This window comes from Perognathus longimembris, chromosome 1 (assembly GCF_023159225.1).
Source record: "Perognathus longimembris pacificus isolate PPM17 chromosome 1, ASM2315922v1, whole genome shotgun sequence".
Lineage (NCBI taxonomy): Eukaryota > Metazoa > Chordata > Mammalia > Rodentia > Heteromyidae > Perognathus > Perognathus longimembris.
The window spans coordinates 72,490,476-72,517,229 of record NC_063161.1 but is presented as its reverse complement, the minus strand read 5'-3'; the positions used below and the strand labels follow the sequence as shown (position 1 = coordinate 72,517,229).

At 48.1% G+C, this 26,754-nt stretch overlaps 1 protein-coding gene across 1 annotated transcript in view; it reads left to right on the top strand.

Moving 5' to 3' along the window:
* Baz1b (bromodomain adjacent to zinc finger domain 1B) overlaps window positions 1-25,212 on the top strand; it is a 59,883-nt gene extending 34,671 nt beyond the window's left edge. The window contains exons 7-19 of the mRNA XM_048369077.1: window positions 373-2,074; window positions 5,080-5,218; window positions 6,502-6,635; window positions 8,862-8,967; window positions 10,716-10,814; window positions 12,152-12,329; window positions 13,058-13,240; window positions 18,002-18,149; window positions 18,914-19,061; window positions 20,479-20,606; window positions 22,600-22,751; window positions 23,480-23,583; window positions 23,660-25,212. Of these exons, the coding sequence (XP_048225034.1) occupies window positions 373-2,074; window positions 5,080-5,218; window positions 6,502-6,635; window positions 8,862-8,967; window positions 10,716-10,814; window positions 12,152-12,329; window positions 13,058-13,240; window positions 18,002-18,149; window positions 18,914-19,061; window positions 20,479-20,606; window positions 22,600-22,751; window positions 23,480-23,583; window positions 23,660-24,023 (3,585 nt within the window). The 3' untranslated portion in view covers window positions 24,024-25,212. The remainder of the gene's footprint in view (window positions 1-372; window positions 2,075-5,079; window positions 5,219-6,501; window positions 6,636-8,861; window positions 8,968-10,715; window positions 10,815-12,151; window positions 12,330-13,057; window positions 13,241-18,001; window positions 18,150-18,913; window positions 19,062-20,478; window positions 20,607-22,599; window positions 22,752-23,479; window positions 23,584-23,659) is intronic.
* The last annotated feature ends 1,542 nt before the right edge of the window (window positions 25,213-26,754 follow it).

The following is a 26,754-nucleotide window of genomic DNA, read 5'->3' as shown; positions in this document are numbered from 1 at the left end:
AACAAAAACATAAAAAATGAAAATCCAGTTGTTTCCACGCCTCTTATTTCTTTCTTACCGACCCCTTCTACCTGCTATTGCTAAGGGATTGAAATCAGGTTGTGACACTTGCTAGCTAGTGTTCTTCTGCTGAATTACCCTCCCATCCCTAGAGTAGACATTTCTAAACTCCTAAATATCAAGAGAGTTTTCCTTCCACATGGCACAAATGCCAGATAACAGTTGTCTTTGTTTTTTAGGGGCATCTTGCCTATGGAGAGCAATGAAGCTGTAGCTTTACCTTAATAGCTAGGGAGGGCCTTTCAGACACTTAAATATTGCTGCTTAAAATGAGTTTTTCAAAGTAATTTTATTCCTGTTCTTAAATTCTAGTACATGACTCTCAACCCTTCTACTAAGCGGAAGAATACTGGATCCCCAGACAGGAAACCCTCCAAGAAATCGAAAACAGACAGTTCTTCTCTGACCTCAACACTAAATCCTAAGTTATGGTGTCATGTGCATTTGAAGAAGTCATTGAATGGCTCCCCCCTCAAAGTGAAGAACTCCAAGAATGCCAAGTCTCCTGAAGAGCATCTAGAAGAGGTCATGAAGATGATGTCCCCCAGTAAGCTCCATGGGAACTTCCACATTCCTAAGAAAGGCCCTTCTGCCAAGAAGCCTGGCAAAGCCAGCGACAAGCCTTTGAAGGCCAAGGGCAGAAGCAAAGGCATCCTTAATGGACAGAAGTCCACAGTGAACTCCAAATCTCCCAAAAAGGGGTTGAAGACCCCTAAAACCAAAATGAAACAGATGACTTTGTTGGACATGGCCAAAGGCACTCAGAAAATGACACGAACCCCACGGAATTCTGGGGGTACGCCTAGGTCCGCCAGTAAACCTCATAAACACCTGCCTCCTGCGGCCCTCCACCTCATTGCCTACTACAAAGAAAACAAAGACAAGGAGGACAAGAAGACCGCCCTGTCCTGCGTCATCTCCAAAACTGCGCGGTTACTCTCCAGTGAGGACCGGGCCCGCCTCCCTGAGGAACTGCGTGTTCTTGTCCAAAAGCGCTATGAGCTTCTAGAACATAAAAAGAGATGGGCTTCTATGTCCGAAGAGCAGCGAAAAGAGTATTTAAAAAAGAGACGTCAGGAGCTGAAAGAAAAGCTGAGGGAAAAGGCCAAACAACGGCGAGAGAAAGAAATGCTTGAGAAACTGGAGAAACAGAAGCGATATGAGGACCAAGAGTTGAGTGGCAAAAGCCTGCCAGCATTTCGCCTGGTGGACACACCGGAGGGGCTGCCCAACACCTTGTTTGGCGATGTAGCCTTGGTGGTGGAATTCCTCAGCTGTTACTCAGGGCTGCTCCTACCAGACGCCCAGTATCCCATCACTGCTGTGTCCCTCATGGAAGCTCTGACTGCCGATAAAGGTGGCTTTTTATACCTGAACAGGGTGTTGGTCATCCTGCTGCAGACCTTACTGCAGGATGAGATTGCTGAGGACTATGGGGAGCTGGGGATGAAGCTGTCCGAAATCCCACTCACCCTGCATTCTGTTTCTGAGCTGGTCCGCCTCTGCTTGCGTAGATCTGATGTCCAGGAGGAGAGTGAGGGTTCAGACTCCGATGACAACAAAGATTCAGCCCCATTCGAGGATAACGAGGTGCAGGATGAGTTCCTTGAGAAGCTGGAGACATCTGAGTTTTTTGAGCTCACGTCGGAGGAGAAGCTCCAGATCTTGACGGCGCTGTGCCACCGGATCCTTATGACCTACTCCGTACAGGACCACATGGAGTCCAGGCAGCAGATGTCAGCTGAGCTGTGGAAAGAACGGCTGGCTGTGCTAAAAGAGGAGAATGACAAGAAGAGAGCAGAGAAACAGAGACGGAAAGAAATGGAAGCCAAAAGTAAAGAGAATGGAAAAGAGGAGAATGGATTGGGCAAAACTGATAGGAAAAAAGAAATCGGGAAGTTTGAGCCCCAAATTGATATGGAGGCTGAAGACATAGTTAGTGCAGTAAAGAGCCGGAGACTGCTTGTCCTGCGAGCTAAGCAGGAACGGGAAATCCAGGAGAGAGAGCTAAAAGGTACATCTCCCTCTGGGCACAGAGGGCAGCTTCGAGAACAGTGGGACTAGAATAATGGCGGGGTATCTACTTGTTACAACTGTTCACTTTAAAATGTGTGCTAACCCAGCACTGGTACTGACTAGGTTTATAAATGTATGTAGATACGAGTTAGGCAGGTTAGGTGGTAGGTGGGTCAGTCTAAATAGATTGTGTGTTTGCAGTGCTGGGAACCAAACCCAGATTTTGTGCATGCCACCTAAGCTATCTACCACTGAGATGTACCTTCAGTGTTAAGTTTCTGATATTTTAGGAGTGAGCTGCTCTTCACCCCACCCCCATCCAATCCCTTCCTTGTTTGTAAGTTTAGGGTCTTCTAGCTCCCGAGTTGCTAGGATTATAGGAGGGTACCAACATGCCGTGCCTCATATCTATTTTCTTTCATTTTGTCTAATTTTCAAGTTTATTCATATTTCAGTATGTATCAATACTTTCTTCCTCTTTTTTAAAATTTTTTTTCCCCAGTCATGGGGCTTGAACAAAGGGCCTGGGCTCTGTCCCTAAGCTCTTTTGCTCAAGGCTTAGCACTCTAGCATTTTAAGCCACAGCTCCACTTCTGGTTTTCTGGTGGTTAATTGGAGATAAGAGTCTCATGGGCTTTCCTGCCCAGGCTGGCTTTGAACCACTGTCCTCATATCTCAGCCTCCTTAGCCACCCATGCCAAGCTAAATACAGCTTTCTTTTTGTTTGTATTTCTAGGACTTGAACTCAAACCTTCATGATGAATGCCAAATTCCCAGTCCTATTTTCTTTCTTTCTATGGCTGAACAGTATTTGATGGTGATTATATTTTATTTTTCATCAGTTGGTAGGCATGTAAGTTTTCCCCATCTTTTAGCTGTTATGAATAATGGTGCTATAAACACCCAGTTTTTGTTTTTGTTGCCTATCTGGGAATGGGATTGCCCAGTCACAGGACCTGCCAGGCTGGTTTCCAGGTCCCACAAGCCGTGAGGGAGGATCTGACGTTTATATCTCACTGCCACTTACCATGCCTCTTGCAGGTCAGCCACCCCACTGGGAAGGCCAGGCCCCTTTTATGGGCCATTAGACATTTATAAACCTTTTGCTCATTATTAAATTATTTGTCCTTTTTTTTTGTAATTGTTGTAAGACATCTTCAAATATTCTAGATGCAATTATTTTATTAGACACATGGTCTACAACTATTTTCACCTATTTGGGGCTTGTGTGTCTTTACTTTCTTGAGGTAGTGTCCAAAGAAACACAAGTTTTAAATTTCAATGAGGTGTCCATTATCTATTATTTTTTCCTTTGTGGCTCGTGGGTTTGATGTGGGGTTTTTTGTTGTTGTTGTTGTTTTGGTTTTTTTTTTTTGGCAGTCCTGGGCCTTGGACTCAGGGCCTGAGCACTGTCCCTGGCTTCTTTTTGCTCAAGGCTAGCACTCTACCACTTGAGCCACAGTGCCACTTCTGGCCGTTTTCTATATATGTAGAATCGAACCAGGGCTTCATGTATGTGAGGCAAGCACTCTTGCCACTAGGCCATATTCCCAGTTCGGATTTGATGTTTTATCTATAAATTTATTGTTGTGTCCAAGGTGGTAAAGATTTTCTTCTGAAAACCTTAAGAGTTTTTTTAAGCTTTTACATTTAAGTCATTCATTTATTTTTTGCTTCCATTTGTTTTCTAGATAGGGTCTTGTGCTTTTGCTCAGAACTGGCCTTGAACCTCAATCCTGCTGTCTCTAACTCCTAGCTGTGACTATAGACATGGACCACCATACCTGAGTGAAGAGTCTAGCTATACATTGTATGTCTTTTTTTCTCAAGTCAGTTTATGAGTATAAGGATCAGTATCATCCCTTTCCATCGTTCTCCCCTCTTTCAACTTTATTCTTTTACATGTTGCTGTCCTATTGTCCTAGCATCATTTGCTGTAAAGACTGTATTTCAAATCCCCATGTTGATCAGGCTGGCCCAGAACTAGTAATCCCACTGCCTTGATTTCTCAGATGCTAGGATCTCAGACATGTGTTAATTTACTGACTTAGGAGGCGAGCACTTTACCACTAGGCCATATTCCCAGCCTAATTTACTGACTTATATGACTACCTTTAACTAATATCATGATCTCTTGAGTATTTTGTTTTGTAGTAGTAGTACTTTTTTTTTTTTTTTTTTTTTGTCATTCATGGGTCTTGAACTCTAGGCCTAGGTGCTGACCCTGAGCTCAAGGCTATTGCCAATTAAGGCACAGCATCACTTCTGTTTTCTGGTGGTTAATTGGAGGTAAGAGGCTCACAGATTTTCCTGCCTGAGCTGGCTTTGAACTGAGTTGATCTCAGCCTCCTGAGTAGCTAGTATTACAGGCATGAGCCACCAGGGCTGGGCTTGTCATAAGGAAATCTTAAAGGCAAGATTATTGGGTCTTTTTGTTGTTGTTGTAGAAATTCCTATCTGAATAGAATAAGTACATATAATGAATGATGAGAAATAAATTAAGATCATTTTCCCTGACATTACCAGTGATAACTTGGTGAATAATTGAAAGTGGTATTAAGGTCTAGACAAACAGAATCAGGAGGATCATGAGTTTAATACCAGACCTGACCAAAGTGTGGCAAAACCCTCCCTCAATCAAATAAAAATACATAAAAAACAAAGGCTGGGGCATAGTTTAAGTGCTCTTTAGAGTGCTTGTATAAGCTAGCATTCATGAGGCTCTGGGTTCAATCTCTGGTACTTAAGAAAAAAGTTATTTCTTCTGATTAAGCTTAATTAAAGCTTTTATTAGTTTTATGTTATGGCCTGTTTAAGGAACACCCAGCCAGTAGGGGGAGATGTGAAAACTCCAGGAGTAGGAGAGGCACAAGCAGATGAATGAACACTTTCCACACTTTGGTTTCTTACCACATGGTGGAATTTAGAGAAGGGAGCGAATGCTCCACCAGTATGCATTTCATACGTTTTTTTGTTTTTGTTTTTTTGTTAAATCTTTACCAGTGAAATTAGAACGTGAAGCAGAAGAAGAGCGGATGCGGAAGCACAAAGCGGCTGCTGAGAAGGCTTTCCAGGAGGGCATTGCCAAGGCAAAGCTAGTGTTGCGGAGGACGCCCATCGGCACAGACCGGAACCACAACAGGTCAGCGACTGTGCTTCCGTTGGGTTACCTTGTGGGGCTAGCTTATCGTTATTGCCCCTTAGGAAACTCTAAAGTATTAAAATAAACTTCTCTGGGGCTGGGAATATGGCCTAGTGGCAAGAGTGCTTGCCTCATATACATGAAGCCCTGGGTTCGGTTCCTCAGTACCACATATACAGAAAATGGCCAGAAGTGATGCTGTGGCTCAAGTGGCAGAGTGCTAGCCTTGAGCAAAAAGAAGCCAGAGACAGTGCTCAGGCCCTGAGTCCAAGCCCAGGCAGGACTGGCAAATAAAATAAACTTTTCTTTTTAAGTTTTCAATTGTGTTTAAAAACAATTGCTCGCTGAGCACCTGTGGCTCATGCCTGTAATCCTAGCTACTCAGAAGGCTGGAATCTGAAGATAGTGGTTCAAAGCTAGCCCTGGCAGTAAAGTCTTGTGACTCTCCCAGTAACCACCAGAAAACTAAAAGTTTGAGCTATGGCTCAAGTGGTAGAGCAGTAGCTAGCCTTGGGCTGAAGAGCTCAGGGACAGCACTCAGCCCAGAGTTCAGGCATCACAACGACAAAACAAACACATAATTGCTCATGACACTTTCACTAAAATTAACTGTGCCACATGCTAAGGTTACAAAGTTAATTAAAGGCAGCTTCTTGGGCAGGGTGGAGCTGAGTGACCCAGGGCTGTCTTGCACTTGCAGGGCTCTGGGCTCCACCACTACATTATGGAAGAGGAAAGTAAACATATTTGGTCCTCAAAAATACCACAGATGTGAAACCTAGATTATGGTGATAGGAGAAATGTAATCAAAATCGAGTTCTTTAAAATGGCAAGTGTATGTACGTGTGTGCCAGTTATGGGGCTTGAATTCAAGAATTCACACTCTAGGCTTTCTTGGTTAAAGCTGCTATTCTACCATGTCACACAGACTTTTCTGCCTGGGCTGTCTTCAAACTGTGATCCTCTCAGCCTCTTGAGTAGCTAGGATTTCAGGCCTGGACACCAGTGTCTGGCTTTTAAAGATGACTATATATTTTAAGTGTAGGCATTGTGTAGAACCTAAAGCTAAATATTAGGAGTGGTAAAAATTACAGACATTTAGTTTTTCAAGTTTTAATATTTCTTGCTTTGCCTTACAATAATTTATCTGTCTGGAATTCTGAGCAAAGCAGCTGGCAGTGCCTAGGAATGCTTCCTCATGCTCTAGTTTCTCCAGCAGTGAAATCATCTAGCAGTCCTAGTTCAGTTCTTAATGTCCTCTAATGTATGGTCATGATTCGTAGATACTGGCTCTTCTCTGATGAAGTTCCTGGCCTGTTCATTGAGAAAGGCTGGGTACATGACAGCATCGACTACCGATTCAACCATCGCCGCAGAGACCATGCAGACTCCCCAGACAAGGATTACTGCCCGCGAAGTAAGTGGCCAGTGCACATACCTCTCCACTTGCAGTGCAGTTGTGTCTTAATTAGCCTACACTGAGTAGAAAGCATACTGTGTCACAAATGCATCAAGGGCAACACAGCATGCTCAAAGTCTGGTGTTTCTGCTTGTAATTATGTGGCTGTCAGCTGCCCACCATTGCAAGAGAGTATCTGCAGGCTGCCAGCCTATAAGATCACATTCCAAGTGGTCATTGTGTTGAGTCTATCACTTTAATGATACACATTGGAAAGCTCAAAATATCTTTCTTTAAATTAGTAAACAGTTGTAAAAGAGGAGGTTTCATTGTGACATTTCCACTCATGGATCTGGTCATCCTTATTCTGTCATGCTCCCTTATCCCACTTCCCACTTCTTAAAACCAGTTCAACAGGTTTCATTGTTCTACCACATTGACCAAATTCATCCTCATTCACCCTCTTTGTTAGTCCTCCTAAAGCTGAAGTACCTAGGGGCTGGGGAGATAGCCTAGTGGCAAGAGTGCCTGCCTCGGATACACGAGGCCCTAGGTTCGATTCCCCAGCACCACATATACAGAAAAACGGCCAGAAGCGGCGCTGTGGCTCAAGTGGCGGATTGCTAGCCTTGAGCGGGAAGAAGCCAGGGACAGTGCTCAGGCCCTGAGTCCAAGGCCCAGGACTGGCCAAAAAAAAAAAAAAAAAAAAAAAAAAAAAAAAGCTGAAGTACCTTAAGTGAAAAACTTGTTTGTTTTTTGAGCCAGGGTCTCATTTATGTAGCCCAGGTGGGCCTTTTGTTTTGTACTGATCCTGGGGCTTGAACTGGGGGGTTGGGGGCCTGGATGCTGTCCCTGAGCATATTTACTCAAAGCTAGTGTTCTGCCACTTAAACCACAGATACACTTCCAGCTTTTTGGTGGTTAATTGGAGATAAGAATTTCCCAGTCCTTCTTGCCTAGGCTGACTTTGAACCTTGGTTCTTGGATCTCAGCCTTCTCACTAGTTGGGATTATATACGTGAGCTCATTGGTGCCCAGCAAACTTAATTACAGCTATTAGAAGTCATATCTACATAGTTACTTAACACTGGGCCCTAAGAGGATTGGACTTCTAAATTCCTTTACTTATAGAGCACCCAGGAGTTTGGTTTGGTTTTGACACCAGGTCGGTTTTTTTTTTTTTTTTTTTTTGGCCAGTCCTGGGCCTTGGACTCAGGGCCTGAGCACTGTCTCTGGCTTCTTCCCACTCAAGGCTAGCACTCCGCCACTTGAGCCACAGCGCCGCTTCTGGCCGTTTTCTGTATATGTGGTACTGGGGAATCGAACCTAGGGCCTCGTGTATCCGAGGCAGGCACTCTTGCCACTAGGCTATATCCCCAGCCCTGACACCAGATCTTTAGCTCAGAGTACCAAACCTGATATGTAACTTAGGTTGGTCTTAATTTTCAGTCCTCCTGCTTTAGCTTCCAGAGTGCTAGTCACTGGATGTTTCTGAGTGGTGGTATTGACTCTTCAGAGTTACCTTATGATCCGAAACAATTAAACAGACTCTGTGTGCTGGTATTTCGAGGGAGTTTATTCAAGTAAGAGGAAATGGGGATAATCCATTGTAGTATTGGATAAGGCCTAAAATATTGTGATACCCTAAAAATAGGCTTTGATATATTGGCTTAAGGTGTGTCTGTGTTGAGGTCTGTGCTGGGATACAGGAACTGATTTACAAAATTATTAACTATTACTGACCCTAGACACCTCCAGTATCCCTCTGGAGCATTTTGTGTATTCTGTTGGCTGAGTTTTACCTCAGAGGCCTTTGTTGTTAATGTCATATGAAAGGAATAAACACATCTGCTCCAATATGTTATTTGGTCATCTATTCTAAGGTGAAATATTCTCAAAAGTTGACCTGAAAGAAAAAAAAGAGATGCCATCTCAACTTCCTGTGGAGTTTCTTCCTATAGACCCATTGGAAATGAATAATCTGATGTTGAAAAGGCATTAATGTATATTATGTGGTCCACATGAAAGTATTAGGTGTTTGGGAAAAAATAAAACTTTCAGCTACACTTTCTACTGATGCATAGCCTTTCATGTATGCTACGTGACCCTGTGAGTCAGGTAATACACTGTTGGTGAGCATAAGGTGAAAACTTTAGAGACATTAGCATGGACTATATGGCGTGCACATTGCTGGCAGGATCTGGGTTGTAGTGTGGCATAGTCAACTGATTGCATTTTTCTTAGGTAAGAAAGCCAACTATGGCAAAAATGCAAGCAAGAACTCACAGCACAGACCAACGGTGGGTGTTCCTGTGGAGACCACCACGCCCAAGCAAGGACAGAACCTATGGTAATGTGAGCATCATTTTGATTGCTCTTTCTTTAAACCTTCCAAGCATTAGGAAAAAGGGTCGACTGTAGTAACATCTCTTTTGTGTTACTTTTTTTTTTTTTTTCCAGTCCTGGAACTTGATGAGTTCAGGGCCCGGGCACTATCCCTGAGTTTCTTTTTCCTCAAGGCTAGCACTCTACCACTTGAGCCACAGCTGAGGAATTGAACCCAGGGCTTCATGCATGCCAGGGAAGCACTCTACCACAAAGCCACATTCCCAGCCCACTTTGATTTTTTTTTTTTTCCTGGTATATCAAAACCACTGCTTAAGCTAAGCACCAGCAGCTCACACCTGTTATCCTAACTACTCAGGAGACTGAGATCTGAGAATCAAAATTCAAAGCCAGCTTGGGCAGAAAAGTCATCAAGACTCCCATCTCCAAAATAACCAGCAATAAAAGCTAGACAGGAGGCTTGGCTTACATGATAAGAGTATTTGCTGAAGAAGCAAGTAGCCCTGGACCCAGGTACCAGTGAAGGAAAACTCACTGTTGTAAGTGGGTACAGTTGATGATACCTGTAATCCCATCTACTTGAAAAATGGAGATAGAAAGGTCATTGTTAAAGGCAAATATAGTTAGGAGGTTAGTAGACCCCATCTCAAAGAACAAGCCAAATGTGGCAGTTCATGGCTCTTAATTTCAGCTATGTGGGAGGCAAAGGCAAGGAGGATGGAGGGCTGAGACTGCTGGCCCCAGGCAAAATTTAAGACCCTATTTGACAAGTTAGCTAAGGGAAAGAGTGGTGGATGCTAGTGGCTGAAGTGCTAGAGTGTCTGCTTAGCAAGTTACAAGTCCCTGAGTTCAAACACTAATACAAAGAAACAAAATATACCTGGTATTGGAGCTGGGAATGTGGCTTAGCAGTAGAGTGCTTGCCTAGTATGCATGAAGCCCTGGGTTCAATTCTTCTGTACCACATAAACAGAAAAGGCTGGAGGTAGTGGTATGACTCAAGTGGTAGAGTGCTAGCCTTGAGCAAAAAGATGCTCAAGGACTGTGCTCAGGCCTTGAGTTTAAGCCCCAGAATTGGCAGTAAATAAATACATACATAGATAAACAAATAAAAATGCTTGGTTTTGTTTTAATGAGCAGGGTGGTGTTTTTTTCAAGGTTTGAAATTTGATTCTCTTCCTCATAACTGTATTATATGGAAGTAGAAAGGCTCTTGGATCATTTTCCTGAATTAAATTTTATTAAAGTTTGGGAATTTAATCATAATCGATAAAGATGACATGTATACATTGTTTATTGATGAACTTTCCTTAGTTGAGATGTCTGAGTTCCTGTAGCCATTGGCCCTCTGGGCATGCTGCTGCTTCAGAACTCTGGTAGGGTCATTAGGCCTCATAGAAGTAAAAACATTGTTCTAATTAGGACAATTGGACCATGGGTGGGTTTGGATTTCTTTTTTTTTTTTGCTGGTCCTAGGGCTTGAATGCAGGGCCTGAGCACTGTCCCTGGCTTCTTTTTGCTCAAGGCTAGCACTCTACCTCTTGAGTCACAGCGCCACTTCTGGCCTTTTCTGTTTATGTGGTGTTGAGGAATCGAACCTAGGGCTTCACACATGCTAAACAAGCACTCTACCACTAAGCCACATCCCCAGCCCTGGAATTCTTTATTCCTATCTCACTACACCTGTTTATCCTTTACCTTGTGTTTGATTTGATGTTTGCTCAGAGGTGTAAGATCTGTTTTGCCCCACAGGTTTTTGTGTGATAGTCAGAAGGAACTGGATGAGTTGCTCAACTGTCTTCATCCTCAGGGAATAAGAGAAAGTCAGCTTAAAGACAGACTAGAGAAGAGGTAAGGGTTTTCTTCTTGCCTCTCAATCTTCCCTTCAATGTAAGTACAAATATCTGAGCAATAGGTTTGAGTTTTGTTTATAAGCTATTATAGAAAAGCTTAAGCAAGCAGCTTCTCGCCTGTACTCCTAGCTACCAAGTAGGCTAAAATCTGGGAATCATGGTTTGAAGCCAGCCTGCGCAGAAAAGTCTGAGACCCTTTTCTCCAATAAACTACTCAGAAAAGCTGAAAGTTGCACTGTGTCTCAAATGGTGGTAGAGCACTGGCCTTGAGCACAAAGAAGCTCAAGGACAGCATATAGGCCCTGAGTTTAAGCCCTAGGACCAGCAAAAACAAAAAATCTTAAGCCAGGTGCCAGCGGCTCACACCGGTAGTCTTAACTACCCAGCAGGCTGAGATCTGAGGATAAAGGTTTGAAACCAGTTCATGCAGGAAAATCTGGAGACCACATCTCCAAATTGCCAGCAAAAAGGGAACCTGAAGGCATGGCTGAAGTGTTACAGCACTAGCCATAGCAAAACAAATAAAAAAAAAGTGTGGGGCCCTGAGTTCAAAGAACTAAAACATCAAAAAGTCTGCTTTCTGGGGTTTTCTGAAGAGATTGCTGGAGGCTTTATCTGAAGCTGCACTCCTGAGCACCCACTTGTGCGTTGGTGCCTAGAGACTAGAGCCACGTCAGCTTCTTTGCTTATTAAAGCTCTTCAGACACACACACACACACACATACACACACACACAGGTGGACTGAGTATAAAACCCACACCAACACCTTCAAAAGGAAGGATGAATCCTTTGAATGCCAGCAAGACTCCTGTCACTGCGACCACAGGCCAAAGGCAACACTGGCCTTCCTACCAAGTACGGCTGAAGCTCGGGGGCCTGGGAAGGATAGAGCTCCTTTATCTTTGCAGTATAGCTTTGCTGGTCAGCTGGAGCTGGGCTGTCACAGGTGTTGCTGGTAGGATGCCATGTGTGACTGATCCTTAGCTCCTTGATCCCCAGATCTCAGCCTCCTGAGTACAATTATGGTTACAAGTCACTGGTACCTGGGGTAAGAAGTTGTTTCAGAATGAAGGAAATTTGAAAGATTGTACAAGAAAAGGGAAACTTCCAAAAGACACCAAGGGAAAATAAGATTTCAGTCAACTTAATAGAAATAAAACACATCATTCATCAAAGCAATAAAAAGTTGTTTTTCTGTCAGTACTGGCATTTCAACTCAGGACCTTGTACTTGCTAGACAGGTACTTTGCCATTTGAGCCATGGCCCCAGCCCCTAGTAATTGGAATTTCCTGAACACTTTGAAAGGTTTCTTCTCTCTTTTTAACTCTTCCAGGTACCATGATATTATTCACTCCATTCATTTGGCTCGGAAGCCAAATTTGGGTCTGAGAGCTTGTGATGGCAACCAGGAGCTCTTGAACTTTCTCAGGAGTGACCTCATTGAAGTGGCAACACGGTTGCAGAAAGGAGGCCTTGGCTATGTGGAAGAGACAGCGGAGTTTGAAGCCCGGGTAAGCATAGCACCCTTAGGAGCAACGTCCCGGGGTCCTGTGGGCGCATTGCTAGCAGTGTGCTGGTTGGTGAGGCAATGCTGCCCCCGCTGTGTCCTCTGTAGAGTGAGGGTAGACAGATGTGCAGACTCTTTTATTTACCTGGAGATGTGCTAAATAAAACCAGCCCCACATCTTCCATCATTGGGGTTTTTTGTATTTCTACAAAGTGTTATTTTGTAAATTGGCATGATTTTGGGGACTGGCAGGATAATGTGCAGTATTGAAGAGCCTGGTTTTAACTGAAGGCCCTGAGTTGAATCTCCCACCCCCACCCCCAACCCCAACCCCACAGTTCTGATGACATGATCTAGCTGGTCTATCTCATAAAATACATACATTCGATGTGAGCCTTAGAGGGGATCACAACCCCCTGACTGTTAGTGAAAAGGCAGTGTGGTTGTTTTCTCTTTGGTCTGTATGCATCTAGGCGGCCCTTTGAATGTAGTAGGTACTCAAGTTCCTCAAGTTGACGGAATTTCCGAATTTTGCGTGACCTTTCTGTGAATCCCTTCACTGGGAAGGGGGATGTAGTTGATAATTTTAAATGTGTTGTCCATTCTGTGAGCACAGGAATGTAGGTAAACTGTACCATGGTTCTTTGGAGCTGTCTGAAATACTGCATTGAAAGTCACACTGCTTCCATCTTTCCCTTGGCCTGAGTCTAATGTTCAAACCATTTCCTGCAGGTTATTTCCTTAGAGAAGCTGAAAGATTTTGGTGAGTGTGTCATTGCCCTTCAGGCCAGTGTGATAAAGAAATTTCTGCAAGGCTTCATGGCTCCCAAGCAGAAGAGAAGAAAACTCCAGAGTGAAGATACTGCAAAAACTGAGGAATTGGATGAAGAGAAAAAAATGGTAGAAGAAGCAAAGGTATTTAGTCACCACTAGTTTATGATAGTGTAGGAAATTGATTTGGTTTTCAATTGCTCTAATCCTGTGTATACTTCCTAGCTGCTTCTGAGCACTGTGCCCTGAGTCTTAAATGGAAGAGTTGTACTGGGATTTGAACTCAGAACCTTGCACTTACTAGACAGGTGTTCTGACCATGTCCTGATTTTTGCTTATTTTTGACATAGAGTTTCACTTTCTGCCCAGCTGTGCCTGAGCACAGCCATCTAGGTTTTTTCTGGTAGCTGGAAAAACAGGCATGCCACTGTGTCCAGCTTTTTCTTGAGAAGGTCTTTCTGCCAAGGCTGTCCTTGAACTCCAGTCCTCTTAATCTCAGCCTTCCAAGTAGTTAGGTTTACATGCATGAGCCACCAGTGCTGACTAGTGTTTCTTTTTTAAAGTATCATTTTGTACTGAATTGATGTTTTTCAGACTGTTTTGTAGAGCACAGGTATGTCTCTAGGGCTATGGGATGATGGGCAGAGGACTGTGCCGTCTCCCCCCAACACAAAGTTGTATGAAATAATACACTTGGTATAGAGTTTCCTGTTGTATGTTCTGTGAATTAACTAGCACTGTCACTTGTTAGCACATCTGCCTGTGGCTTCTTCATCTCCCCACCCTTGAGCCTGCCCACCCAGGGGTGCTTCACTCTCCACATCAGCAGCCACTGGCAGCATGGTGCTGTACGTGGGACCGAGCAGTTTATGTTTCCCGTGAGGAACTTGGTGACCTCAAGGTTCATTGTGCTGTATGTAACACTTGCCAGAATCTCCTTGTCTTCCAAGGCTGACTGTGAATACATTGTATGTTAAAAGAAAGGCACTTTTCAGCTGCCTGCCAGTAGTGGCTTGTGCAGGTAATCCTAGCCACTTGGGAGCCTGAGAATGGGAGGATAGCAGATTGAGGCCAGCCTGGCAGAAAGGTATGCTGATGTAAGGTGCAGGTCCCAGGTTGCTGCATCTACTGCCATGGAGGGGTGGCGGGTTTTGACAGTGCTCAGAACGCATGATTTGCTGTAAGGGCTCATGGAGTGCAGGCAGCATTGGATGATGTGTACCCGTGCAGGTACTGGTTGAGCCTATAAGACAGAGCTGAGGGTGGGGTTACATGGAGCTTCCCTAACCCTTCCTGACACTCCAGCCTCTTAGCACCCTACACTTCCTTCTCCTCAGACATCTAATAAAGGACTGTCCATGCCATGTTTGGAAGTCATTTGGCTACTTAGAACTTCCCAGAGGAGCCTGGGGGGTCACCCATGGAGGAATGAATCAGGCCATTGGGTTCATGTTGACCTTTCATGAGATGAAGCAGGCTTTTCTGTCACTGACCCAGGTTCTGCTCTCAGGCAAACATAACACATTGGGGTGCCAACCCTGTTGTCCTCTCCCTCTCCAGAAGAAAAGTTCAGGAGACCTAGAGGTTTCGTTCTCCTGCTGTCTTTACATTATCTTCCCTTCCCTTTGTCCTGAGGGACTTTCTGGCGTTGCTAACCTTCTGCAGGACATCAGATACCAGATCGTTATCTAGTCTCCTTTGCCAAATATTTTTCCCTTAGGCATATTGTTGTGGTCTTGTTACATCATCTTTTTTTTTCTTGATGTGTATTTTCAAGAGTTCCATCTTCTCCCACCTTTTCTCTTTCTTCTGGAAAGTTTTGTTCTGAGAACTAATAGGTACTGGATGCCCATTGGCTGTTTTGAGTATTAAAGCCCACACCAGAGTGACCTTGGCTGAGTGTTGTTCTTGGTGTAGGGAGGGAGCTATGTTCCTGCTGTAGGTCTAGACATGAGTGCCAACATGGAAAATGAATTAGGCCACGCTAGGGCCTCCAGGAACCTGGTACCCTGCACTCTGTCCTCAGCCCATCCACAAGGGCAGCTCAGCCCCACCTCGGACATCTCCTACTGCCCTCTGCTTCCCAAGTTCACACTTTGAAAGCTGCTACAGAAGCCTCTCACTTAGGCTTCAGATTTCCTTCTTTATAAATGTAAACTGTTTGTTTGTACTGGAACTTGAACTCAGGGCTTGGACACAGTCTCAGTATTTTCACTTAAGGCTTGTGCTCTACCATTTGAGCCATGCCTTCAATCAGCTTTTTTTTTTTTTGGCCAGTCCTGGGCCTTGGACCCAGGGCCTGAGCACTGTCCCTGGCTTCTTCCCGCTCAAGGCTAGCACTCCGCCACTTGAACCACAGCGCCGCTTCTGGCCGTTTTCTGTATATGTGGTGCTGGGGAATTGAACCTAGGGCCTCGTGTATCCGAGGCAGGCACTCTTGCCACTAGGCTATATCCCCAGCCCCTTCAACCAGCTTTTTGCTGGTTAATTAGAGATGGAGTTTCATAGACTTCTGTTCAGGCTGGCTTTCAACCTCAATTCTCCAGAACTCCTGAATGAGCTACCAACACCCAACCAACCCTTTTAATTTTGTTTTTCTCGTCTCATGTACTGAACTGCTTGGATTCTTTTTTTTTTTTTTTGCCAGTCCTGGGCCTTGGACTCAGGGCCTGAGCGCTGTCCCTGGCTTCCTTTTGCTCAAGGCCAGCACTCTGCCACTTGAGCCACAGTGCCACTTCTGGCCATTTTCTATATATGTGATACTGGGGAATTGAACCCAGGGCTTCATGTGTACGAGGCAGGCTCTCTTGCCACTAGGCCATATTCCCAGCCCCTGCTTGGATTCTTGTGCAACAAGAGAAGGAATCTTCTCTGAAGTGTTGAGTGTGTAATGTTTTAGCACTTAAAATTAGAAGCTGTTAGGAGTCTTATCTAGTGGGTAACTCTGGATGTAACAAGATATTAATAATTACCCACTATGTATAATGCCAACAGCATTGGCTTGCAAATCTTGAGACCTGGCCCAGAGTTACTGTGGGACCTTGAGCAGACTTTGATCCCAGTAAAAATGATCTTTCAGCAACCACAACATAGAAACAACCTGAGTGTTGACAAAAGGACAAAGAAAAAGCATATAATGTGTGGTGAAATCTTAATTGCAATAAGATGGAATGAACCACTGTTATACGCTTTATGAATGAACAACAACAATATTAATCATAAAATTGAATGAGTTCTAGGATTCCCATGTTTTATAGTAGATAGGAAATGATTAGGAAGCAAGCACACTGGGTACACCTATGCATGAGGGATTTTTTTTCAGTCTCCTTTGCACTACCACAGCTGTCCACTAGAGGACAGAAAAGCTCGCCTATTCATCCCTGCTTAAACCTAAAATTCCTGTTGGCACTTTTGAAAACATTTGGGGACTACGTAGCTTGAATTGTAAAGAAGGGAAAGTGGATTGGGATCTGTAGTCCTGTGTGTTTACCTCTGTGACCCTGGAAAGGCTAGCGAGGCAGCCCTCCCTCTGGACACATTGCATCCCCCTAAGTTTCCTCTTAAAATGTGCATCTTGGAGCTGGGAATGTGGCTTAGTGGTAGAGTGCTTGCCTAGCATGCATGAAGTCCTGGGTTCGATTCCTCAGCACCACATAAATAGTGGTGAAAAAAAATGTGCATGTTGTAGAGGAGGAATCCCCTATTCTTGCTGTGTTTATGTGGCTATCTTGGGACAGGAGGAGACAACAAGAGTGTATCCTGCTGATAAAGTAAAGCTGGCAGAAGGCTTTGTAGATACTGTTTACCATTTCTGGGCCATGGGACCTTGGGTTGTATGTGGCACAGACTAATGCTGCAATGCCCCTCATTGTATGAGCCTCAATTCTATTTGCTGTGGGGCATTGTTGCATGCTACCACTTACAGCACCTAAGTGTTCCTACATTTAACGGTTGTTTATTTTATTTATGTGGTACTGTGATATTAAACCCAGGGTCTCATGCATTCTAGGCAAGCACTTTACCACTAAGCCACACTCTTAGCCTCATAACTGTTTTGAAGTGTATTCACCAGAAGCAAGGCCCTGGTCCTTCATCTTCTCCCTCCCCTCAGTGTTAGAGTGGACTTGGACAAGTTATTTGTTCTTGGGAGCCATGATTTTTGGAAGGACTGGGGTTTGAATCTTGAGCTAGTCAGGCAGGCTATCACATGAGCCATGCCCCAGCCCTTTTTGTTTTAGAGTCTTTAAAATTGTTACTATGAAGGTGAAGTACAGAGGGGTTACAGTTAAATAAATCAGGTAACAAATACTGTTTCTTTTTAGACAGTGTGGCCCCTTCCTTTGCTCTCTCCAGTTTTTCCCTCCCATCTCCATCACAAGTTGCATAGTTCATTTTCAACATAGTATCTAGTGAGTACCACAGCTGCATTTGTTCACTCTTTGTCCCTCCATTTCTGTGCACCCTACTCTCCCAAAGATAGATAAACAAGACCACAAGAAAAGGATAATAAAACAACAAAGCAAAAAAGCCTCTTGTTTCCATTTCCAGGGGTTTTAGCTCCACTTCCCCCCAGCTGAGAATGAGGGAGGGGGGCTTGTACTTAATTGACAGGCAAGTGCTCTTCCACTGAGCTAAATCCCCAACATATTTTAATAGGTTCTGTGTCTATCTCAGGGCTGGCTTACCTGGACTGTGATTTACTGTGACTGTTTACACTTCCTGTGTAGCTGGGGTGACACAGGTCACCATGCCCAGCTTTAATCGGATCTCATGATAAACACCCAAGCAGGGTAGATTGCTGCCACTCTGGGAGGTAGTTGTCCTCAGAATTCTTTATTTCCACCCCTTCCCAGTCTTGTATGTTTTTCATTTTAGTAAAGCTGGTCTGCTCTGCTCTTTGCTTAGGTTGCATCTGCGCTGGAAAAATGGAAGACAGCGATCCGTGAAGCACAGACATTTTCCAGAATGCACGTTTTACTTGGGATGCTCGATGCCTGCATCAAGTGGGATATGTCAGCAGAAAATGCTAGATGCAAAGTTTGTCGAAAGAAAGGTATATGTATATATTGATCAGATTGGTTCATCTGAATGTATTATAGGGATGGAATTTCTGTTTTCAGTTCTTTCCTTTGAATGGATGTGGGGGAGCTTCTCTTGAGAATCTGTCTGATGCCAGTCCTGCAGGCTCTTGACTGGGAAATAGAGGTTCCTCGGTATACAGCAAGAGTAGCTACTCCCTTCAATCCACAGTGTCTAGAAACCAAAACTAGTTCATTTGGTTTATGTGTTTTCGTTAAATCTCCACCTCATCCATACGTGAGGTGGTGCTCCTCCAGCAGGGGGCAGTGTTTGTGTGTCATGGAACGTCTAGGCTTAATGCTGAACTCTCAGACCTCACAGTGGCTGGGTTGTCTGATGAGGCAGGCTAGGATGGGAAGGAAGTCTGTAGAGCAGTTGTGGACACAAAGTTGGCGCAGATCTGGTCCACCCCGGGAAGTTGATGAGCTTGGCAGCTCCACATGTGGGAGCCATACCTAATACCCCTGGGGGCAGAGGGGGAGAAGGCCACACAGTTCTTCATCATCTTTCATTGCTGTCTTGTCCTGGTTCTGAGTAGATGTAGAGAAATGGACAAGTAAGGAGGCTCCTATCCTATGTTCCCTATAGTCTGGTTTATGCTACATCTCTTTTCAGAAGATGGACTTTATAAAAAGGCCAGCTGCCGCAGGGAGGCCCCTTTGCAGTGTGCTTGCCCCCCATGTTTCTGCTTGGTGGCCTTGCCCTGCTGCTGAGGCTCATAGCTTTATCTCTTTGCAGGTGAGGATGATAAATTGATCTTGTGTGATGAGTGTAATAAAGCCTTCCACCTGTTTTGTCTGAGGCCAGCCCTCTATGAAGTACCAGATGGTGAGTGGCAGTGCCCAGCCTGCCAGCCTGCCACTGCCAGGCGCAATTCCCGTGGCAGGTGAGACTTCCTTCTTTCCAAAATAAGTAAGCTTCGGTTACTCAGCTAAGTGATTGTGGGCAGCTTGGCATGCTCCTTTGAAGTTCCGGGCCTGCTGATTGATGGTGCTTCAGTGGGGCTTTAGTGCCTGGTCTAATTTTGGATGAAGTACTGACATTCACGTTGGCCACATGGCCAGTCTTCTTGACCATAATGCCTTCTTCTCCCTTGCCTCTTCCTTCTTCATGGTTACTTTGTAACCAATCACTGTTCTCCCCAGTCCCTCCCAGCTCAGCCTTGAATTTCGCCCTTTGCTGCATGTCAGCTAGCCCACCTTGGGTCCTCCATCCTACAGGAGTGAGTCACCTCGCTACTGGCCATCCCTGTGCCCCTTCCCTTCACTCCAGGTCCTCTACCTGCTCCCACCCACCCGCCCGTCTTGTTCATCCCAGCTGTTGTGACCTCAGAGTGCCAGCGCACAATTTAGTTTTTCCATAGCTTCTAGAATAAAGCCTATAGTTTCAGGGCCCTGGCTGCTCTGAGTGTGCTCGCTACAAGCGATTTATTGTTCACATACCCCTGGGGCTTTGCTCTGTCCCGGAATTGTGCCTCAGCCCAGCACCCCCTATTCCCCACCCCCCACACCTCTGCCTCCATATAAGCTGCCATCGCCCAGCTCAGGAGGTCACAGTTCTCATCTTTGCCCAAGACTGCTGCCCTACGATGGTGGGAGCCATCTTTCATGGTTGCACTGGCCCCAGAGACTGCAGCCAGTTCCAAGTAGAGGTGGAGCCCCAATCTGCACTTGATGTCCCCATGCCACACGCAGGGCTTGGGAGCTGAGAGAGGACATCTAGTGTTCGCCAAGTGAAGGCCTTGTTTTCCACACCACAGATGAAGGTTATGAAAGGGCGGTCCGGAGGCGCCTTGATCCCCTGGGAAGGGCGGATCCTTTTGATCCTGGCCGCCACCCCCCCTCAACCCCCCCCTTAGTGGGGTCCTGGGTTTTCTCACTCCATTCCAGCTCCCCTTGGATGAGGCCTGCTGCTCCCAGTGGCAGGGCTCGGCTGGGGCAGCTGTTCTGGGCTGGGATTACCATTGCTTTGATGTCCGGTCATCTGCAAGCTGTCTCTGCTCCTGGCTGGCAGCCATCAAGGTAGAGGCACACCTGTCCCCCTGTGCATCCCTCCACTGTCACAGAACCGGAAATGCCACCCAGTGAGGCTCCTCTGTGAGACAGAGTGGTTGTGTTCTCAATGAGCCTGTGTAGGGTTGCATTTTGGTCTTGATTTCTGAGGGACCTCACGCTGCCACATGCTCGAAGGGTCCTTTTTGTCTTGTGACCATCTGTCTGTCCTGGTGTCAGCTCTCTCGAGTCTGTGATGGGCCTGTCTTCCCAGAACTGTGCAAACGGTCGTGATCTGGCTTTTCCTCACAGGAACTACACTGAGGAGTCCACCTCAGAGGACAGTGAAGGCGCAGAAAGCAATTCAGAGGAGGAGGAAGAGGAAGAGGAGGAGGGGGAGGAAGAGGAGGAGGAGGACTACGAGGTGGCTGGCTTACGGCGTAAGTGTGGAGTTGTGTGGTCACCTTGCAGTCTCTAGGCTAACCCATGGCTAGTCAGGGCTGTCCCTTAGCGCTGTGTATGTGTGCATGCGTGCGTTCACGTGTGCTGGTCCTGGGGCTTGAACTCAGCGCCTGGGCACCTGTTCCCTGAGCTTTTGTGCTCAGGTTAACATTCTATCAGAACTCTACTAATAGCTTTTGGTAGTTTATTGGAGAGAAGTCTCAGGGACTTTACTGCCCAGGTTGGCTTCAAACCACGATCCTCAGATTCAGTCTCCTGAGTTGTGAGAATTACATGTGTGAGCCACATAGATGCTCAGCCTCACTGTCTTCTGTTCTGGGACTGTGAGCTCAAAACTGCCATGGCTCAGAAGACATTCACAGTGCCATTGTCAGCACTTGCTTTGTGGAGCACCGGCATGCAGACATAAACTGGCAGCCTGTATAGGGAAGATCCCCTGCCATGCCTGTCTTGGCCCATGGTACAGAGCAGTGTCACTCTTAGAGTATCTTCTGCCTAACTCATTGTCTTTTCTGGAGTGCAGCGGGCAGGGGGCTGGAGGAGGAGGAGGCTGAGGTTTATGGGTCAATGCCAGGAGACAATGGCTTCATCCTATATGCGTGCCACATGGCACATGGGTGTTTGCAACTGAGTCCTGTTGACCTGACTGACCTCCCTCGGTCACAGCTCTGAAGTCATTTTGATGGTGCCCATGGTCCTTGCCCTGTGTGGCTCATGGTGAGTCCCAGGCGTGGCACTTCAGGTTCCTGCCTTCTCTGGGCCGTGGACATTGAGAGCAGAGAATGTTCACAGCAATGCTGCAGCAGCTTTTCCAGCAGGATGGCTCTCCACTTGTACCGCCTCTCTTTTTTGGAGGAGCACTTCAGTTTTCTCTCCAGGCGTCCCAGCTGTCTGCCAAAGATTAGGGGGTATTTGGTGCTTAAGTGCAGTACAGGAATAAAGTGGGGACCCACCTGTGGTCTCCATGCTGCAGCGCCAGTGCCGTTTCTGCCTCCCTACCAGTTCCTGCCACCCAAGGTGTTTGCCAGGAGAGCTGGTGGAAAAGGCGTCTTGAAGCCTTGAGCTCATCCTTGCCACGCACTGCCTGAGGTGCCCTGAGAAATGGTCAGGCACCTGCCATCCAGCACCTGGCGCAAGCCATACATGTGTCCTTGGTGAAGCCCCTGTAGGGGTGACGGACATGGCCTGGTGCCCCATCTGGTGCTCAGAATGCAAGAAAGCACTGGAGCCAGCCTGGCCTTCCAGAAGGTCTGTGCCAGCTTTCCTCTGAAAAAGGCACCAGTAGCTCCTGCCTCTAATCCCAGTTACTCAGGAGGCTGAGGTGTGAAAACAGAACACTGAAGTTTCAAGCCAGCCTGGGCAGAAAAGTCCATGGAACTCTTAGACCAGTTGACTCACTGGAAGCGGAGCTGTGCAGCGTCCCGAAGAAGGAAAGGACGAGGTGGTGGGTGGGGTCGATGAGGCTGAGACAGGGCCCGCTTCACTGCACCCTACAACTCCCCACTCGGGGACGTGCTGGGGCTGCCCGCAGTGAGTGGGTTACAGGGGACTCCCTAGGTGCCTCATTTTATGGAGTCTGGGCAGGGAGGCAGAGAGGCTATCTTCAGAAAGGTCTTCGGGAGTAAGCAAGCATGTGCACCCTTTATCTGCTCTGCTTGCTTTTTTTCTTCGGCAGTACTGAGGTTTGAACTCAGGGCCAAAGGTTTGCTCGGCTGGCACAGCACCGCTGAGCCACGCCCTGGTTGTGTTTTTGCTGGTTATTTTTAGGACAGGGTCTGCTGCCTACAGGGCACAGGCCTAAGCCAAGATCTACCTATTTTAAGCTGATAGCGTCCAGCTTCCATTCCATGGGAGACAGGGCTCTGAGGAATTCTCTGCCGGGACAGCCTGGTGCCTGGCCTCCTGCTGCTTGCATGTGGGAGGCACCATGGGCAGCTCCTGCTCCAGCCTTGCTCACTCTCTTTCCTGCAGTGAGGCCTCGAAAGCTCATCCGGGGCCGGCAGTGCGTCATCCCCACGGCAGCCCGGCCTGGGCGGCCGCCCGGCAAAAAACCACATCCCACCCGGAGGCCACCGCCCAAGGGAGCCCCTGTCCCCACTGAGGAAGTGGAGCTGGATGAGCTGGTGAGCGTGAAAGCGTGCAAGCGCGCCCCACCCACCCCGTTCAGCAAGCCCAAGAACACAGGTCTGCTGTAGCCTCCTCCCTTCCTCTTCTCCCCTGCCCCTCCTCTTCCTCTTCCTCCTCCCCTCTGGGCATTGCTGCCCACATTCCCCTTCAGGGGAGCTGCAGTGCTGGCTCTGCCAGTTGGGGGCCGCCTGTCGCTTGTCAAGGATTTAAAATAGTCTGCATGTGTCTGTGGTGGGCCCGGAGGGGCGGCCCCGGAATGCCAGCAATGCGGGTGCTGCAGCCCGTGCCCACAGTTGTCAGGGAGGAGAGGCCACCGCCCGTCGCGGTGTGTTTAACAGCTCTCAGATCTCGCTTTGAAGAACAGAAGTGCGCTCTTGAGAACCCTCTTGTTTTCCCAGATCAAATTGGGATTGGGGTGTAAAGGAGGCCAGGGGATCAAAGGGACCCTCCTGGGCCTGGCCCTCACCGTTGCTGACAGGCAGAGCCTGCCCTTCTCCTTAGCCCCAGAGAGACACAAGGTACTCCCACCCCAGCCCCCTGAGGTGGGCTCTGGGTCCTGCATGCACCCAGCTGTGCAGCAGGGCTGGGTTCAGGGCCCATCCACTCGTAGGGCTGACATCCTGGTCACAGTGTGTTCCCAGCCCATGCATCTTGATCTGTGCCACCCCTTCTGTCACTGATGCCCTCTCCATGCCTGTCAAACTTGCCCTTTCTTCCCCTCTAGGTACTGCAGAGCAAGCGTGGCTCAAGGAGGCAGAGCCTGGAGCTGCAGAAGTGCGAGGAGATCCTGCAGAAGATCGTCAAGTACCGCTTCAGCTGGCCCTTCCGGTGAGCGGCCCGCTGCCCCTGCCCCATCGGGCTCCGTGTGTCCCCCGCCATGTGCTCCATTGGCTTTTCTCCCCAGGGAGCCGGTGACAAGGGACGAGGCGGAGGACTACTACGAGGTGATCACACAGCCCATGGACTTCCAGACAATGCAGAGCAAGTGTGCGTGCGGGAGCTATGGCTCCGTGCAGGAGTTCCTCACCGACATGAAGCAGGTGTTCACCAATGCTGAGCTGTACAACTGCCGCGGCAGCCATGTGCTCAGCTGCACAGTCAAGACAGAGCAGTGCCTGCTGGCGCTGCTGCACAAGCACCTGCCCGGGCACGCGTACGTGCGCAGGAAGCGCCGCAAGGGCCCAGAGCAGCAGCAGCCTGCCGACGAGCCGGGGGACAGTGACCCCGAGCCAGGCGTGCACACCAGGGGCCGGAGGCAGAGGAAATAAGAGGCCAGGCAGGCCTTGGTAAGGGAGTGGAGGCGGGAGGATGGAGGACTGGTGGGAGACCACCAGAGGGGGAGGACAAGGAAAGGGAGGCAGATTTGAAGGAGTGATCAGGAGCGCCAGACTTGCCTGCACCCCCACCCCACACAGGGCCTGGCTTACTCAAAGCTCTTGGGGAGCCTAGGGTCAGGCTGGCAGTCACTGGGCAGAGGGGGGCCAGCCCTATGTTCTGAGCACCCCTAGGAGGAGCCCTGTGTACCCCTCTCCTGGGTCCCTCCATCCTTTCCTCCTCCTCTCAGTGCGAATGCCAGGGAGTCCTGTGCTCACCCGGGTTGGCGGTGGTCTTCTGAGGAGATCTTAGAGTAAAGGGACATTTCCTGGAGCCATTCCTCAACACCCCTTCCTTTGTGAGCCCCCCCTTGCCGCCTCTGGAAACAAAGCTAAGGCACTTCCCCAGACTGCGGTCCTGCTTGTGATCACACCAACCTTCCTGCCATGCAGCACTCATCCTTAGAGGAGCGGAGCGCTGAGGTGTTCCCAGGACTTTTCTAGTTGTTACTGTTGCTTGTTTCGCAGTGCACTGTATAAAGGGCACCTGCCCGCTCCTCCCCGCCCCCCGCGGTGTGGAAGCAGGTCTCTGTGCACTGCTCCCTGCCTGCCCCTTCACAGAAGCCGCTAGGCACCAGCAAGTGGTGGGGTGCAGTGGGGACCCCATCCGCCCTGCTGTGCCTCCTGCCTCCCTGGCCCATCCTGGCCTCAGGATGACACAAGCTATGTTTGTGGGGTCTGCGAGTGGGGGAGCTCAAGCCCCACAGAGGGTGCGTTTGTAGTCTCTCCCTTTTACTGCGGATTTTGATAAAAGTACAAGACAGGGTTTCATTTTCTTTTCTACCAACTCTGGTTTTGGAAAACACCGGCACCTGGGCTCTTGTGTACCTCTCCGAAGGGAAAGCAGCCCGTGCAGGGATTGCCACTCGTGGGACTCGGTAGAGCCTGTGGACCGGAACTGGCCAGGGGGGTCCCCCGCCACTCCAGGTCTCCCTTCCTGGGCCTGCTGGGAGCGCACCTCGAGTGGCAGCCCAGCCCCCCATTGCCCACTCCTTGTACGTGGCTCAGGAGCAAGGCAGGCCTGTGGGGGCTTGTCAGAAATTGGAATTTCAAATAAACATTATGTACTTGTGTTTCTAAAGAAGCAGCGGTGTGGGCTGCCCCTCCTTTTGCTGGCCGGGTGGGGTCCCCCAGACTCTTCCCAATTCCATCTGATGTCAGCCAGCGTGTTCCAGATGAGAATTTGTGGGGTCCTTTAACTTTGGGACAGTTCCTAACATTTCAAAATTTTACTCCCACAAAGAATTTCAGAAAGGTGTTCGTTCCCAGGGCTCAGCCTCCACCAGTGCCCGGCTCGTGGGCGCGCATTTTATTATGGAGGCTGCTGTGCATCTGCAGAGTGCGGGCAGGGCTGCTGGTGGGAGAGAGCTGGCTGGCCGGAGGCGGCCCTGGTGCAGGCTCTGCCTCTGGCAGCGGCAGCAGCAGTAGGGTGGTGGTGGTGGTGCTGTTGCTGCTGCAGTTTGGGCAGGCCCACTCCCCTCCTGGCCTCCAGCTCCCCCGGGGCGCCACAACCAGGAGCATGAAGGCAGGGCTGTGACCTCACACCAGAATGTCTGCACTTCCTCCTGGGATGGCAATGAAGGAACAGCTGGATTCCACTGCCCCTGGCACTTGAGCCTAGCTGAAGCCAGGGCCTCCTCAGGAAGGTGCTGAGACATGCACACAGCCAGCCCTAAGCCTTAACAGTGATTCACACCCAAAACCCAGTCCTGTAAATGCACGTGCGCATGCATACACACACACACATGGGCTAAGATGCCCCCTCTCAGCCTGCCCTCCCCTGCACAACCTCACTTCAAAGTGGAGCCCCTTGGAGCCATCACTGCCTGCATTGTGTTCCCCAAATCCTCCTTGCCACCTTGGGAGCTGCGCCAGGTACCAGCACCCCACCTGTCCATTTGGCAAGGAAGAGGGGTACACCTGAGTTCTTTGCTGCTCAGCCTCACACATCTTGTCCACAGGATCTCGACATCTCCCCCCCTAAGGCCTGGAGCCATCCCAGCACAGCCAGCACCCTCCCACATCCTCCCACTGCTGGGGTGGACTGGGCCAGGGCTCCTGGGTGCCTCCAGGAAACTCTGAATGGAAGAATCTGGGTCAAAGGCCCTGACCATGTGTACAGTGCAGGAAGATGAGGAAGTGCAGTGAGTGGACCTCTAACCGGCCTTGAGTTTGGAATGAAAGTTCTAGACTAGAGCTGCCTCCTGGGTTGGGTTAGGTAGTTTGTGTCTGTAATCTCACTTGTGAGCAATGGAGGTTTGAGACCAGCTGAGCAAAAGGCTAATAGAGCCACATCTCAAGCAATAAATGGCACAGCAGTGAGTCGGTAACCCTAAATACAGGCCCCTGACTTTAATCTCCAACAGTGCCCAGAAAGTAAGCCAGGCTCCGGTGGCTCAACACCTGTAACCCTAGTTACTCAAGAGATTATGATCTGAAGATCATGGTTCGAAGCCAGCCTTGGGCTTCAAGAAAGTCAGTGAGCTCTTGTCTCCAAAGAACCACCAAAAAGTCAGAAATGGAGCTGTGGCTCAAGTGCAAGAGCATAGCACCAGCCTTGGGTGAAACAGCACTTAGGCCCTAAGTTCAAGCCCCAGGGCAAAAAATAACTTCCCCTACCTGGACC